Source organism: Osmerus mordax, chromosome 10 (assembly GCF_038355195.1).
Source record: "Osmerus mordax isolate fOsmMor3 chromosome 10, fOsmMor3.pri, whole genome shotgun sequence".
Taxonomy (NCBI): domain Eukaryota; kingdom Metazoa; phylum Chordata; class Actinopteri; order Osmeriformes; family Osmeridae; genus Osmerus; species Osmerus mordax.
In genome coordinates, this window is record NC_090059.1 from 10,311,271 (window position 1) to 10,326,267 (window position 14,997).

General features: G+C 44.0%; 2 protein-coding genes across 2 annotated transcripts; both read right to left on the reverse strand.

Moving 5' to 3' along the window:
- Positions 1-1,198: 1,198 nt before the first annotated feature.
- noxo1b (NADPH oxidase organizer 1b) lies at positions 1,199-5,019 on the reverse strand. The gene is made up of 8 exons (XM_067244166.1): positions 4,890-5,019; positions 4,705-4,785; positions 4,520-4,592; positions 4,201-4,387; positions 3,735-3,949; positions 3,459-3,572; positions 3,036-3,153; positions 1,199-2,462 (listed from the first exon to the last, which is right to left on the reverse strand). Exons 1-8 carry the CDS (start codon positions 4,959-4,961, stop codon positions 1,799-1,801), a joined length of 1,524 nt encoding a protein of 507 aa, XP_067100267.1. The 5' UTR covers positions 4,962-5,019; the 3' UTR covers positions 1,199-1,798.
- Positions 5,020-11,302: 6,283 nt separating this feature from the next.
- On the reverse strand, positions 11,303-14,896 carry LOC136950079 (glucose-induced degradation protein 4 homolog). Its single transcript, XM_067244168.1, has 6 exons — positions 14,527-14,896; positions 13,919-13,978; positions 13,706-13,813; positions 13,409-13,510; positions 13,175-13,305; positions 11,303-12,786 (listed from the first exon to the last, which is right to left on the reverse strand). Exons 1-6 carry the CDS (start codon positions 14,713-14,715, stop codon positions 12,723-12,725), a joined length of 654 nt encoding a protein of 217 aa, XP_067100269.1. The 5' UTR covers positions 14,716-14,896; the 3' UTR covers positions 11,303-12,722.
- Positions 14,897-14,997: the final 101 nt, after the last annotated feature.

The following is a 14,997-nucleotide window of genomic DNA, read 5'->3' on the forward strand; positions in this document are numbered from 1 at the left end:
GTGAGGCTGACTGGGAGCACACAGCTTTTGACCTTGCTGTATGATTTTTCTGCTGGCTTGTCTGTCGAGGTTAGGCCTCGCTGCTCTTTGTGCTCTAAGACTTTATTTATTTATTTTCAAACCACAAGTTGTAACATCCATTTATATTAGTAAACCAACCACTTGGAACTGTACTTGGACCTCTTGGGATCTCCCTTATTTCACACGGCAAGCGTCAAAGAACCCCCAGTCAACGCCAACAACGTGACTAACAAAGGGACACTTGCAGGATAAATGGTCATTCTGCTAACATTCTGCTAACCATTGGAATTTTAACACTGGACTTTATGAAAGTGACTTGTTGACAATGAATGATTCATTTTGGAAATAGTTGCCCAAATAATCCTGTCACACTACTGGCATCATTGTTTGATGTCAGTTAGGGAGTTGCCACCAGTGGGTAGGGCAAGTCACTATTTTGCAGCTATCAGTCAGCTGACTAAGTTTGTGCAAACTGGCAGCCAGACCAAGGTTTTGATGCTGCAAAGCAAATAGTTGAATAAGAAGACATATTGTATGGACAACTATTAGTCTTGGTAGGTCAATAATGAATGAAAAATGGATGTCTTAACTGACTAAGGTGACATAGCAACCATATTGACATGACCGATAGCTAATGGGACTGGGTATACTGTACCATGTCACTCACACTCAGTGTAGTCAATGTTAGGACTTTCCCTGCCTGTGTACATGTAGCAGTTAAACAAAGAAGGTCCACCAACACAATTAGTTTCTGGTTTCTCTCACATCATTGGAAGGCCAGCCCTCTTGTAACATCTGCTTCTGGCCAAGATTGCAGTTGATCTGCTCTAATTCTTAATCTGTGTGTTTTACTTCATCAAATGTTGTCATGCTTTTAATTTGTGATTTGGCCGCATCTGCCTCTACACTCATTGGAATCCATCATTGTCGGCATCTGCTTGCGTGATTATTTTCCAGACATTCCTGAGTGTGGTGAGTGTGTGGGTGTATGAGTGTATGAGTGTGTGAGTGTGTGTGAGTGCGTGAGTGTGTGAGTGTGTTCCTAAATAAAATTATTTTACTAGGGAAACCTAGTATTGTTTTTTACTGGTTTTTAATTCCCTGCCATTTTTTAAGAGTGAAGTGTTCCCCTACAGTACAGTTAGACAACAACCAACAAGAAAATAAAGCATGGATATAAAAGTTATTTGAAATGGTTTAATTCAACATTATAAAAGGTGCATATACATGGGTGTGTACTGTATTTACAGTAAACTGCCATATTCCCTTCATTAATAAATGGTTACAGTAATGTTCCACTATGGAATAACAAACTTCAGTGAAAGAAACCTATCAAACTTATCTACAGTGTAAATCTTTTAAGTATAATTTTTCTGTATTATAAACATACTTCATTCATGCACATAGGCCATTTGAATTAGTATCCCACTGAAAATGAAAACATAATTAAAACATATTTTCTTTTTGAATGTAACATTAAATCACCTTAACATGTTACATAATGTAAATGAACGACGATCTTGATTTATCTGAACAATTGACCCTCTCACTCCTTCCCATTGCAGTACTAAAGTGCAGACAGGCTAAAGTGCAGGGCACGAGGCCCATTCAACATACAGTTGTAGATGCAACTTAAATAGAAAATCTGTCTGACGGCAGTCGTGGTCAACAAGTGATGCTTAAAATACATAAGCACCCTTTCTCCATCCGTATCTCCATCCCTTTCATTCTCTGTCTATAACCTGGTCTCCCATCTGTCCCCCCCTTTCCTCCCTCTCTAGTAGGTCAGGACGAGGCCAGGCTGGGGCAGGAGTCTGGCTCTGGAGGCCAGGGCAGCCTTGCGGGTCATGGTGGTACAGCGGGTCAGAATCTCGTGGGCCTGGGGCCGGGGGGGCACCCTGGGGCAAGACATCTTACTGGGGCTGCTGCTGAGGCTCAGGCCTGGTAGGCTGATGTCAGTGCTACCCTGGCCGTCGCTGCTCCGCCCAGGCATGGGGGGTGAGGATGAGGGGCTATCTGGGTGGGTCAGGGGCTCGGCTCCAGTGGGGGAGAAGGGGGGGGTGGAGGACTCACTACCTGAGGAGCTCCCAGAGGAGAAGCTGAATTCAGACCCTGTGCTGGAAGCATCGAGGCTGCTCTTCCGGCTCTCTGAGCCCAACTCCTCCCTCTCTACCGGGGCCAAGCCGGGCCGGGTGTCAGAAAGGTCATCCAAAGACCTCGCCTTCTGGAGCCATTTGGTTCGCTGGGCAGGGGAAGGCTTCTTCAGGCTGCTCTCATGCAGGGTGGGAGGGTTAAGATTGCCAGATTTGCCGGTCACTGACTGGGTTGCCAGGTTCAGGGAGGAACTATGCAGCTTCCTCTGGAAGGAGTGCAGGCCGGCGCGTGGGTTTTGGTAGGGCTGCAGGTACATGGAGGGAACATAGCCGACTCTGCCATTGTATCTGTGGGAGATAGGATCACCATGGATGAAAACACAAGATATATTTTTATATGAAATTGTATTTCCTTGAAACCTACAAGGACCTCCTGACATGACAGGCCTAAAGCTATTTCCTTTCAGTCTCCACACCCGCTCATCACTTGTCACAACACGTTCAGACGTGACATTTGAGACGTCATCAGGACGAAATCTCAAACAGATATCATACACGGCCTCTCCCTTGTCAGCTGTTGTTACATTTACATTTAGTCATTTAGCAGACGCTCTTATCCAGAGCATAATGCCTGTTTAACATGTTATTTTAACACCCTGGGTTATTCTTGGTGCCATGCCAAGCGGACAGTTTCTCCTGCCTGTCATAACCTCGATGACACTGAGAATGTGAAACAACAAATATACATTTGCGGCATATTGAAACGTGTCGGCTGCAACGACTCTCGATCACCGCCCCCTATTCACATGCTCTGTCATTCCGCTAACTCTACTCAGAGGAAATACTCTCTAAGAGGTGGGCCTGTTCTGTTAACGCTGAGAGAGACTGGAGAGATGTCATGGCTCAGACTGCTCAGCGTACCTGGAGAGCCACCAGCCATCGTCCGACTGCCTCAGGACCTCCACCACAGAGCCAATAGGAACGGAGATCTCGTCATGTTGCTTCGTAGAATATGTCCTCACTGCACAGAACAGCATGTCTGCAAGAACAGTCAAGGGGTTAAGGTTGAATAACCAACACCTACTCACACAGTCCTCCATTCCAGAAACATTGATTATGTCCCCATGAGAAACTTCTCAGAAAATGATTGTAGAAGTGGTCAAACGTTTTGGCATGAGGGGAGTATTTCCTGCTGAACTAACACTGATCTCTAGTGGTAACAAGGTGGAAGAACTGCTGTAATGACTGGTCTAATAGACACTGAATGCAGATCACCATCAGCTGAAATCAGAGAATTCTAGATGACGCTGTCAATATGTAATTGAAATAGATCATCAACTTTACCTCCAAGGGGAATTCCATCCTCCTCATCTTCCTCCTCCTCTTCATCACACAACTCCAGGTAAGGGGCTGGAAACCAGGCCAGCTGCTTATCCTCATTCTCAACCAGCCACCAGCCTAGACCCAACGAGAAAGAGGAAGAGAAATAGAGAGAGACAGAGAGACAGAAAGAAAAAGATTTAAACATAATTGTCCCCAAAAAACAAGTAACACATGGACCATGAATATTTAAACGGAGAAAGATCCCTCTGCATGATAGAAGTGTTTTGAAGCCGTTACCTGCGGGGTCTTTTATCTGCACGTCGAGCCTCTCTCCCAGGGCTACTGGAAAGGCCCGGTTCATGGTGTCTTTGGTCTCGTACGGCGCCACACAACGGTACATCCGCGTCACAAATGGATGTGTCACGTTGCCCATGCTCAGACGCTGACTTTGGCTGTGGCCTTCTCCCAGCCCCCCAGCCCTCGTCAGGTCCTCCGAAGGCAGGATCATAGTGCTGGTGGAGGAAAGGCGTGCAGTGTTATCTTACTTCCCCTCAACCACATCTGGGTGGTACTTTCACGAGATACTAGCACAGGCTGCAGGATACACAACGAACTCTCACGAGAACAAACCCTCGTTATTAAACATGGTCACAGAGGGTAAAAATACCTTTTCATGTGTCATACTTCAATCCCTGTTCTTTGCTAGACATTGTCATTTAAACTATCCATTTTACAAACACTTTCAGGCGTTAGTGTAGCGTACCTGTTTTTGGCAAAGTCGGGCTGCAGGTCATGATCTTTTGGAATGAAGAACTGGATGACCTCTGAACTCTGTGTCACAGAGGAGTCACAGTTGAGCAGTTGGGTGCAGTAGGACTCCAGGGACCTCATGCGGCGCATGGCCTTCCCCGGACCACTCTTCTTCTTGAAGCTGGTCTTTATGATTCGGTCTGGGAAGAAGCAGAGCAGGAACAGGGTGAAACGGAGATGTGGAAACCCAAGCAGACTGGATACTGGAGAGTATTTCTACATGATCAACATACTGTATGTATTCTGTTATAAACAGCAGGTAGAAACTTTACCTCTGAATTTAGGAATGACTCGGTTCTGCTTCCGGAAAGGATTCTCAACAAAGAACCTTTTCTTCAATTGTTTCTGTTAAAACAGAAATATTTATTTTTACTATTGCATTATTTAAAAAATCCTTAACACACTACAGACATCTTATCACAACCACGATGATACTCTTTATTCAAAAAAAACTTACATTTAATTTCTTAAAATCGTGGAAAGATCTGTAAATAATCCCTTCACTCTGATCCGACCACAACATGGATATCATGAACATCTGTTGACAAAAAACGTTTTAAGTTATCACATTGATAGATCATAAAAGGTTACTCAAATACAAAATTGAATACATTTGTATTTTTTTTAAGTAGTGAAGTTTACCTTTACGGTGGATTCGTCTCTTTGCATTACTCCAATAATTCGAGCACTAATTGCGTTCCGTTGTTCACCCATCTTTTCACTTGGAGTACTTCTTGGCTTTCTTCCAAATTAAAGTGCTTGCCTAGCCGCTACGTCTCGTTCTGATTCCCAGTGCGACAGTGGACTCTAAATACAGTCTAGGAGTAGGCGGGGTTTCGGAGTCTGAATGCACGTGCCGGAATGCAATTGTTTGCAAATGTCTGGCAACTTGGATCCGATTTTTATAAACGTGTCCTCAACTATTTGGCACGACACGCATGACAGGCAAGAATGAAATGAGCTGCAACAGGAATGTTGTATTCTTCCCTGCTTAGGTTTCAATACTAGTAGGCTTACTGGACTAGGGCGGTGACACAAAAGTATGATTCCTGGGTGGGGGGGGGGGTCAAAGACTATTCAATAACAAATATTTAAACAAAAATGATTATTCATCAAAGAATATTAAACTATAATATCACCTGGATTCTTGTTGAGCCCTGCCATGACTGGCCACGTGTTCAATTCTCCTGTTGCCTTGCCTCTGCTCCCCTGAACCTCCCCTCAGAAATAGCTGCCTACAGTCACGTGCAGTCCCTTCGCACGTGTCATCTACCTGTAATTTCTTCGACCCATGCAGACCATGGAGTGCGGGTGGGGGCGCAGGTGTCTCTTCAAAGTAAGGGGTTATCCCACACGTGGATCTCAGGGGTGTGTGTGTGTGTGTGTGTGGGGGGGGGGGGGGGGCACAGTAGGTTTGTCTGAAGGGTTGCCAGGACTTCTTCACAAACACATACACTCTCTTCAGTAAAGGTCAGGACTGCCCGGGCCTGTCAGGGCTGTGGGTGTACATCGGCACGTGGACTAAACTCGATATGGGCCTCATTTGATTGGGTTGTGAGGACAAAGCCTGTTTGGTGCAGGTGTGTACACACACACGCACATTCAAATGACATTTTCCATCAGAACCGCCTGTCATTCCACTACAAAACCATAAAACTTGAGCAGATAAATCCAGAATTTGATTTAGACAAACAGAAACTACAAAGCTAGGATGCCTTTTTGATGGCACCTCTACAAAACAAAGATCTGAAGCCAACTCAGGGACTAGATCAACCAAACAGGTATGCTTTTCAAGAGGCAGAAAGGGTGAAGCATCCATACATGTCATTGCCCACAATGATGTTTAAACATTAATCCCACTGAGTCATTGCTTTAGTTCCTTACAGGAAACCCCATCTATGAATAGGCCCTGTGTCTATTCCTACAAATTAGATTAGATCTGCTCACTGTATTGTATCAGACGTTACGGTATTGGTAATGGAGGTACTTGTTTGCAATTAATTCGCACCCCTTTTATGTCCATGGGCAACAGAACTATTTTGTTAAATCTGCATTTACATTTGATCAATGTCTTTCCAATGAGATGTCTCAAAAATGTTGAAAAAACATTCATGTTGGATGCCAACATGCAATCTTTAATTATACATGCATACATGCTATGTTTAGAATATCTTGTAACACCAGCCATGAGGAGAGATTGACAACTAGAGTTGGCAGAGGACAGAAAACCTAACCTTTGTGATTAACAACCTCATCTTCCAAACCTAAGATCCTTAACTTGTGAATTAATAAGCGTGAGATCCAACATTAGAATTCAAATGAAAGCAATGAGCCAATCAGGGGTCAACACGGAATGGTCCAGCCAAACCTGGTTGTAGCTGAACATGCCCATTTACTGTAAAACTCTGATAGATGTAAAAATATAAGATAGATAAAGCTAAAAGATAAAAGCTATAACCGGTATGTTTCTTCTTGCTAAGGTCCGGAAATTCCCCTGAAGTGGAGTGTGGCAACACCTCAGATTATTTTGGTGCTTTGACACAACATGATTGGGTAAACAAAGAAAAAATATAAGAAATAGCATCCCAGTCCTGGTGGACTGTTCCTGAATACAATTTGAGTGTTCATTGGAAAAGTGAAATGTAAAACTCCCATCTCTAAAGAGAATTAATATTACATTTAAGAAGTTAGTAGACTAAATCAAAATATTCAACTTGAAAACCCATAAAACTGAGCAGACTGTCGTTTTTATTAGTTTTGTTTGGTTTTATTTGTCTGGAATGAATGTGACTTAATCACAATGATATCTGTCACTGTGCTTTATGGTTGGCAATTCATCTCCCCATACTTCCAAGTGGTTTCTGGGAGGCTGAAGGGAATACGCGTTGCATTGTGTTTAGCTTCTGGGAAGGAAAAGATACTAAACAGCTCATAACTCAGGGGAGGAGGAGGGGCAGGAGGAGGAGCTACGGCGGAAAGGATTGTTGACCAGGCATTGGACAAGTGATCAATCAAAGATTAGGATTGGCGTTCTGCTTTATTCTTCAGTCCGGGAACAAGAGTTGCCTCACATTGTGTTGACTTAAACAAAGCTCATGGGTCCGTTTACTGTAAGGCTCATACCTGTTTCAAAACTGTGAGGGCCTACTTTCTAGAAGATTTCAGTGTTGATTTAAATGCACTCAGTCAGTCGAGATCAGGGCTGGACTGGGACAAAAAAACGGCCCTGGCATTTTTGCTCAGACCGGCCCACCACCACCCAACAGTACACCAAAAGAGTTAAGAGATGTCATTGGGCCAGCCCAGTGTCAGTATGGAAAATGAACCAATGGGCCGCTGTCCCTGCTTTATGGGCCGGTCTTTGGCCAATTTTAAGTTTATAAAAAAATATATATAAAGATTTATATATATATTACATATCATATCATATCGGCCCCAAGTGTGTCGCCCACCAGGCATTTGCCCGGTATGCCAGATTACCAATCCAGGCCTGGTCGAGATGTTTTTGGAAGGTTTGATCATTTGAAGTGCTTTAATCTCAGTTAGTTCCATAACACTAACCTATCTATACTCTCAGGGAACAAGCAACAATCCAACCGATTGTTTTTGTGGTAAGAGAAAACATTTCAGCATTGCATGCCAAGATTCAGATAAGGTTCCTCCAACCTGGAAACCCTCAGCATGGGCATTGTGGAAGTTTGGCAGAAGCAGGGTGTGTATGTGACTAGGACATGGTTTGATTGACAGCCACACCTTGGAAGCTTGTTTGTTTGCAGTTTATTGTCTTGCTGGTGATTTTACTGCTCACTATCACCATACTGTTTCTACTGTCTAATTATCTGATCAGGGAACTGTTATGGAATAATCTCCACCTTCTGTATATTGATATTGTATTATTGTACACGTATGTTACCGTTCATTCAGACAAGGAGCTCTTCAGCAGAGCTACTGCATAATGAACTCATTCTAGGTACATCTTGGTAGTGGTATTCTACATTACCACAGAGCCTCACCTGCTGACAAATATCCCCTGTATGCTCTGAACTTAAAGTTTTACTTGTGCTGATCCTTCATAAATTGCTAGCACACCATCTGTAAAAGGGCCAGGCAGTCTGTTAACAATGTTTAAGATCCAGTTACCAGTATATTTGAATAGAAAACTTCTCTCTTTTGCGTACTGTACTGTCTTCTGTCTGCCTGTCTTCTGCACAGCAGCTCCTATGCCAGGGTCATTGTTCCTGTCCATATTTACCCATGATGCAACACACAGTTTACGGTCCTAATGTATAAAGCTCCTTAGACTACCTTTCAGATCACCCACTGCAGAGGCGTTGTTAGACATAAAACTCTACTGGGGCACCGGCCCCTAATTCATATCCTTTTTTTCTTTCAAGCTTGCTGCGCACAATGCACTATAGGCTATAGAAACTCCCCTTGTTTAACCCACTATACAACAGTTCAGGGGCGCAAGTTTGATATCAGCTTTGGCAAGGGCATCAATAGCTAATGCGAGCGCGCACGTTTTTTCCGCATTCATTTGAGCGCAAATGCTGTTTTTTTGAGCTTCATGTAATATTGTTTTTATGTTTTAGTCAAAATAAGATGAACGGTAGGCCTCTCATTTAGAAACCATCTTTAGTTTTGTAATGTTTTCTTAAGGCCGATATATGCTTCTGCGTTTTTCGAAAAACGGACACATGGGAACGCCCTCGTCTCCGTGGAACGCCCTCTACGAGCTCTTCGTCAGCCCTCGGAGAGCCCCGGAGAGCTTGACGTGCACCTCCTGAATTTTTGAACTATCCGTCGTAATTTCGGAGAGCGACGGAGAGCTACGGAGACCCCCTTGGCTGTGATTGGTCAGTATTTGAGTCCGCAATATGCTTCTGCGTCTCCGTTTACGGATGGGCGGGCGCACGGATACGGACGGATAGACTGCGTTTATGGTTCTCCGTAGGCTGTGGGTGCTGAAAACAATTCACCGCCAGAAGAGTAGGTGGCGCAACGTTTTTTTGTAAATCGTCGTGGAGTGTTTATTTACCTAGGTTATCGAGAAGTCGGAGCAAATTTACAAATTAGCCGTTTCATCAATAAAATACGCACATTTTCAGCAACTACACTGCCCATTTCTCGTCACATTTTAATTCAGATGCTGATTTACATGTACTGTTTAGCTGAAATATGAATTGTGAAAACTTACAGCAATGGCGGTCAAAGGATTCTGTTCGTCCTGTTTATCCCGGCAACCCCGCCCCCGCCCCTGACGCAAGCGATTCTTGCCTATTTGGCAAGCTCAGAAGAGCGTGCTGACATGGAATTCTGCATGCATATAGGTTTGTGTTTTTGGTTAAACACTTTTACAAGCATTGATTGGGATACAGTGTTAATTTTTTCCGGGATTATCAATCTAAATTAATGCACTGACTAATGAAGTAAATTGTTAAAACTCAAACTTTTGATTTTACTGGGGCACAGCAGATTTACACTGGGGCACGTGCCCCAGTAAAAAGGGTCTAATGACGCCCCTGACCCACTGTAGTATACAATTCCTCCTCATTAAATGTAATTTCCAAGTATGTTACCAAAGACAAACCAGCGTCTAAATGGGGAAAGTAGCACATGTCACATGTAAGTCAATATTTAATATAAAAGGAATGTTAAAAATGAGTGATGCCGTGTTTCTGTCTCGCTCACGCACAAAAAGGCCAGTAAAAAATGTATTTTACTTAACCTTCAACATTCCTGCACACTTCCTCTATTTCCGGGCAGTGTCAGGTACCTATGACTGCTCTTAACACCAGACACTGCCAGGTTGCAGAAACATGATACACTAAATGTCAAAAAGACATTATGCCAGGTAAACTGCCAGGTACAAGGCTTGGAAACAGAGAGAAGAAAAAAGTGCCTCTTGTGGAAAGACACTGTCAAAAAAGAATTTGTAAAATGAAATGTTTTCTCATGGACAGAACGCATCATATACCTGGTTTCATTTACAGGGAGTATATCCTGTGCTTGCCTGGACACCTATTACCTGATCCCTGGTCCACAGACCTGTCTCTCTCTAACTCTCTCAATTGTAAACCTGGGACAACCTGACCCTAAAACCAACACATGCACCACTGACCAATGGAAAATGTACAATTTATAATAAGTAGACATCTAAGTAGGTTAGAAGGTATGATAGAATGAGTCTGAAACATTACAAACATTTGTACTCCTACATTATGTAGGATGTATTCCAGGAGAAGAGATTAGGAAATCCTGGTTTTTCTGAAGGTAGGCTTCAGCTACTTTAACGCTTTAGACTAGGTCCAGGAATGCAGATCCATAATCCATTGTTGGTCACATTTCAGGTGGGCGATTTCACAGGTGTATCCATCATCAAGTGACAATGAGGAACAAGGACAGGTATGTCTTCACCTAAGGGCAAACATCTAAAAGTGGAGTTTCCACAGAATCATGAATATAAGAGATCCCTTACATCCATATATGGAAGGGAACCCAAATCAGTATTATTCATTTCATAATTTTTTAAATTATGAAACAACTGTATTGTTTTTACACAATAACAACATGAATTATTTGTTATTATTTATTACTATTACTTATTTGTAAAATGGGAATCACTGTGTTCTGTTGAAGCAAATTGCATGTCTGGCTTTAAAGTCTGGATTTAAATTAACGTTACTTGACAGGATTAAAAAGGCTCAAATCAAGTACATTAGCAGGTTTTCTTCAGTGTTATGGAGATGGAAATTGCAAGTTTACTCAATTTCTGGTTTTAAGGTTTTTGGCAGGTATTTACAGTGAAATGTACCATTGTAACCACCAGAGGGTGCTCATCAGTGAACAGAATGGGTGAGGCACCAAATCAACACTTCTGTTCAGCATGTCCAGAACCTACACCAGGCTATGGGTACAGTTGTGTTCATGAACTGCCTTTGAGTAAACTCACTGATAAACCTTCATGACTATTGTTGGTGAGGGAATGAAGACAGGTGTATGTATCGTCAGCACGTATCCTTGGGTTACGGACAAACACAGAGTCATTATTGTTCTGATATGATTTACTCCACTCCTCACAAATCCAGCATCACACTCTCTGGTCATAATACAACTCTTTAAGCTTGAAAAAGATGGCACCGTCACATTGAAAGGGCAAAGGTGGGAGAGGAGAGGGTGTGATTCCAAAGGCATTTAGACAAAAATAGTTCCTTTAATGGTGATAAAGATAGACATTTAATACTATGATGATGATAGAATAGATTTGTTTCTCTGGAAAGTTGAGGTTGATAGTTGCGGAGTGCCATGTTGATAATGTTGCATAGTTGGAGATGACAAGGGATGAAAAACATCTAAAACGGACCCAAAGGATATATCTATCTATAAGTATATTGTTCTATGTATTGTCTGTGTCAGATGCAGAGATGGGTAGGGGATAGTAACACTAGGGTACACTTGATTTTCCTCATTGGGTTCACCAGGTTGGTGGCACTTATCGGTTATTCCACCGGTGAATGGTGAAACCCGAAACTTGCTGAACTACCCCTGGTTGCGAAACCCCAATGATTCATCTGCGTAACCCACAACAACACAATACCCACAACCACCACTCATCAACATCGCCCAGACTACCATTGAGCAAAGACCCCCATGACTTGGTGAAGCTCTGAGGAGGTTCCTGTCTATCTAAAAGAGGTAAATACTGTTCAGATCAGACCTAGCATAGCAACACAAACACTTGCTGTCCAGCCACCTCCAGCCAGCTCCTGTACACAGAACCCCAGCACAGTCCTCAGCTCAGCTTCTTCACTCATCCCACAATGCATCTGTTTTGTCGCTTCGGCTGTGGCAGAGACAGACCCCACCTGTCCGTCCTTCATGCATCCCTTCATGCATCCCTTCATCCATCCCTTCATCCATCCCTTCATCCAGCCATCCTTCTAGAGCAGACTCCGTCAAGGAATCATTGTCATATTTTAGCCGAGTCAAGCGAGATTACGCCCGCCGCCCCCCCAGGCTAGATGCCCTGACCCTAATCTCACCTCTGGAAAGTGTCCCAGCACAGCAAGCAGCAGCAGAGAGCCGGAGGATAAAAAGGACCATTAAAACCAATATGTTAAAAAAACAAACAGATTAAGTGAAGAGGTGATCCGATGCAGATGTCCTTGAGGGCTGTCTCTCCAGTCAGAGAGCCAATCGGTGCTCCTTTCCTCCTTCAATCATTCAGTCAGTGATCCTACAGCCAATAAAAGCTACCATGCGTCCTTCCATTCTCTCTCCCCCCCCTCCCCCTCCCTTCTCCCTCATTCTAGGTCAACCCTTGACAGGAACGTCCTCATCTTTATCATAAAACACAGTTTTCCATTTAACACCATCCTCCCTCAAGCCCTCCTCCTCTGCCTCCTTCCAGCAGCATCTGCAGGTCTCTGCTCTGCCTCATAGTCTTTGTGCGCCAACAGAGCCTGGTTGCCGGGGTCACCGGAACTCGTAGATGGCTGCGCTGTGTTCTGGAACATGGGTCAGGTTCAGAGACTGGTACCTGGGAAGGCAGGGTGGGGGGGAGGGGGTTCCAGTAAAACGGAGAGTGTGTTTAGAAGGTGGAAGAGGGCAGAGGAAGAGTGTGTATTTGTGCTTGTACTCTTATTTCAAGTGAGATGGAAACATATTGCTGCCAATCATGGGACAGAGAATAATTGGGACACAAACTAACCTCGATGGAGTGACACGTAAAATTATATTAAAAGGGAAAAGAAACACAGTAAGCCCCCATGATTACTTTTTCAGAATACACAGCATCTCATGAGGGCCTTGCTACCCATTAACCAATGCTTACAACAAGCACCTTGTCAGGACTTAAGGGACACTTAAGAATCTACACAGTGTTACCTCCTGGACTAAAAGTATTACTGAAGAAGTCATCCTAGTACCATTCAGAGCTGCGGTGGTAGTAGTAGCCCTCAATGGTGGCGGTGGACTTCTGGAAGCAGATGTAGTAGAAGCCAGCGAAGGAAGCTCCGCTGATGTCCTTGATGGTGTGGTCTGGAACCAGGAACTGTTCCTGCAGGAAGCAATCACCACACAGTTACCCAATGGACCATAGGACAATAGTGCTGACCAGGGATACGTGTAGCTTGATACAACCCATGTCAAGTGTACTGTACCTTCCACCTCATGAAGATGTAGTCTGAGTTCTTTAGCTCTTCGTAGTCAAAGTCATCAGAGTTGAAGGTCTTAGCATACTGGTAAAAGGCCTGGAACTTGCCCTGTTGTGTAAAATAATAACTGACTTCAGGAGGGAGCACAGCATTGATACCTGACCCTCGACTCCTTTGCGCCACACATTGGAGGACCAGGTTTGAGGGGCGGAACACCCAGTAAAATCATCATGGAAAACAGGCCAGGAGACAGTGCCAATTGTTGTTTGGGGTTTAGAGTTTTTACGGGCCCCTCCCTCTTACCCAGTGCTTACGATCCACATCTTCATCTGCATCCCACTTCCTGGTCAGGAACGGGCGCTTCCTGCTGATGATCTCACCAGCGAAGAACGTTGTTAGTGTAGGGTACTCCTACAGGTGGGAGGACGTAGCACATTTATAAAGCGCTCAGAAGAATTGTCAGACGAATTGGAACTATTGCATTTCCATGTCCTACAGTGGAGCCTGTTGTCTTACCTCTGTAAGTCCTTTGATCTTCAGGTACCCACACAAGTAGGAATCCTCCATAGTAACATGCTGACAGGAAACATCACAGACAACTGTATGTGAGTCTTCATATAAGAAAAAATGTATGACCAAATGTAATCCTGATCTTTCATTACAATCAGTCAATAATCTGTATAATGCTTCATTATTATTAGTCAATCCTGTTTATAACGTTTCATTACCATCAGTCAATACATTTGACCAGATGGTAGTCTTTATTAGAATGATGTACCACACAATGAACACCCAAATTAGCCAAATGGTACACATAGCTACAGCCAAGACAGACGACTTGCAGACAGATAGCTACTACGACAGCTATCAATCGTTCGTGTTCTTGAACCAGCATATGCAAGATGAAGCAAAAATGAATAGCTTTAACTACTTGAGACAATATTGTAGCTACAAAGGTGACGATATCGTCCAAAAGCTATGTACCTGCCAGCTGTCAGTGATTTTCCAGCGAGGACATATGAGCTGTCAATCAGACAGTGGGGCTGTTTGACAGGTCAGCAAATGCCTTGTCGATTGACGGCCAAATAAAATAGCTAGCTAACATGACAACCCCTGAAAATCACCTGCAAAACCACCTCCACGTCATACGAGTTCCCCTTGCTCTTCTGGTGCCCTCGGAACTTGGAGCCGCTGTAAAGAAGAGAAGTAACGACGCCGGGCTGGTGGGTGTTGATCGGGGGAGGGGGAATAAGCGAGGCCGAGGACGCAAAGGCCATGGGGATGTTGCTGAGGTATCTGGCGGGGACAGGCATGGCTGTCGTATCGCGGGGCTGTCACCGACCGCAGTCAGTGGCCGTCCGTGCGATAAGAGTTGGAAAGGGAATCACGGAGAGCACGGATGAGGCGGCTCACCTACATTCAATTCCCTTGAAATCAGCAAACACAGTTTTCATCAAGCGCCCCGAAAAGTAACTGGACTTCGACGCGGCGACATTAGGCAGCAGCATTCACCTCTCCCATTCGCTGGGAGATTTCACAGGTTTAAAAACGATCTGCTCATTGGCCTATCTATCAAAAATGTTTCTTGGGAGATT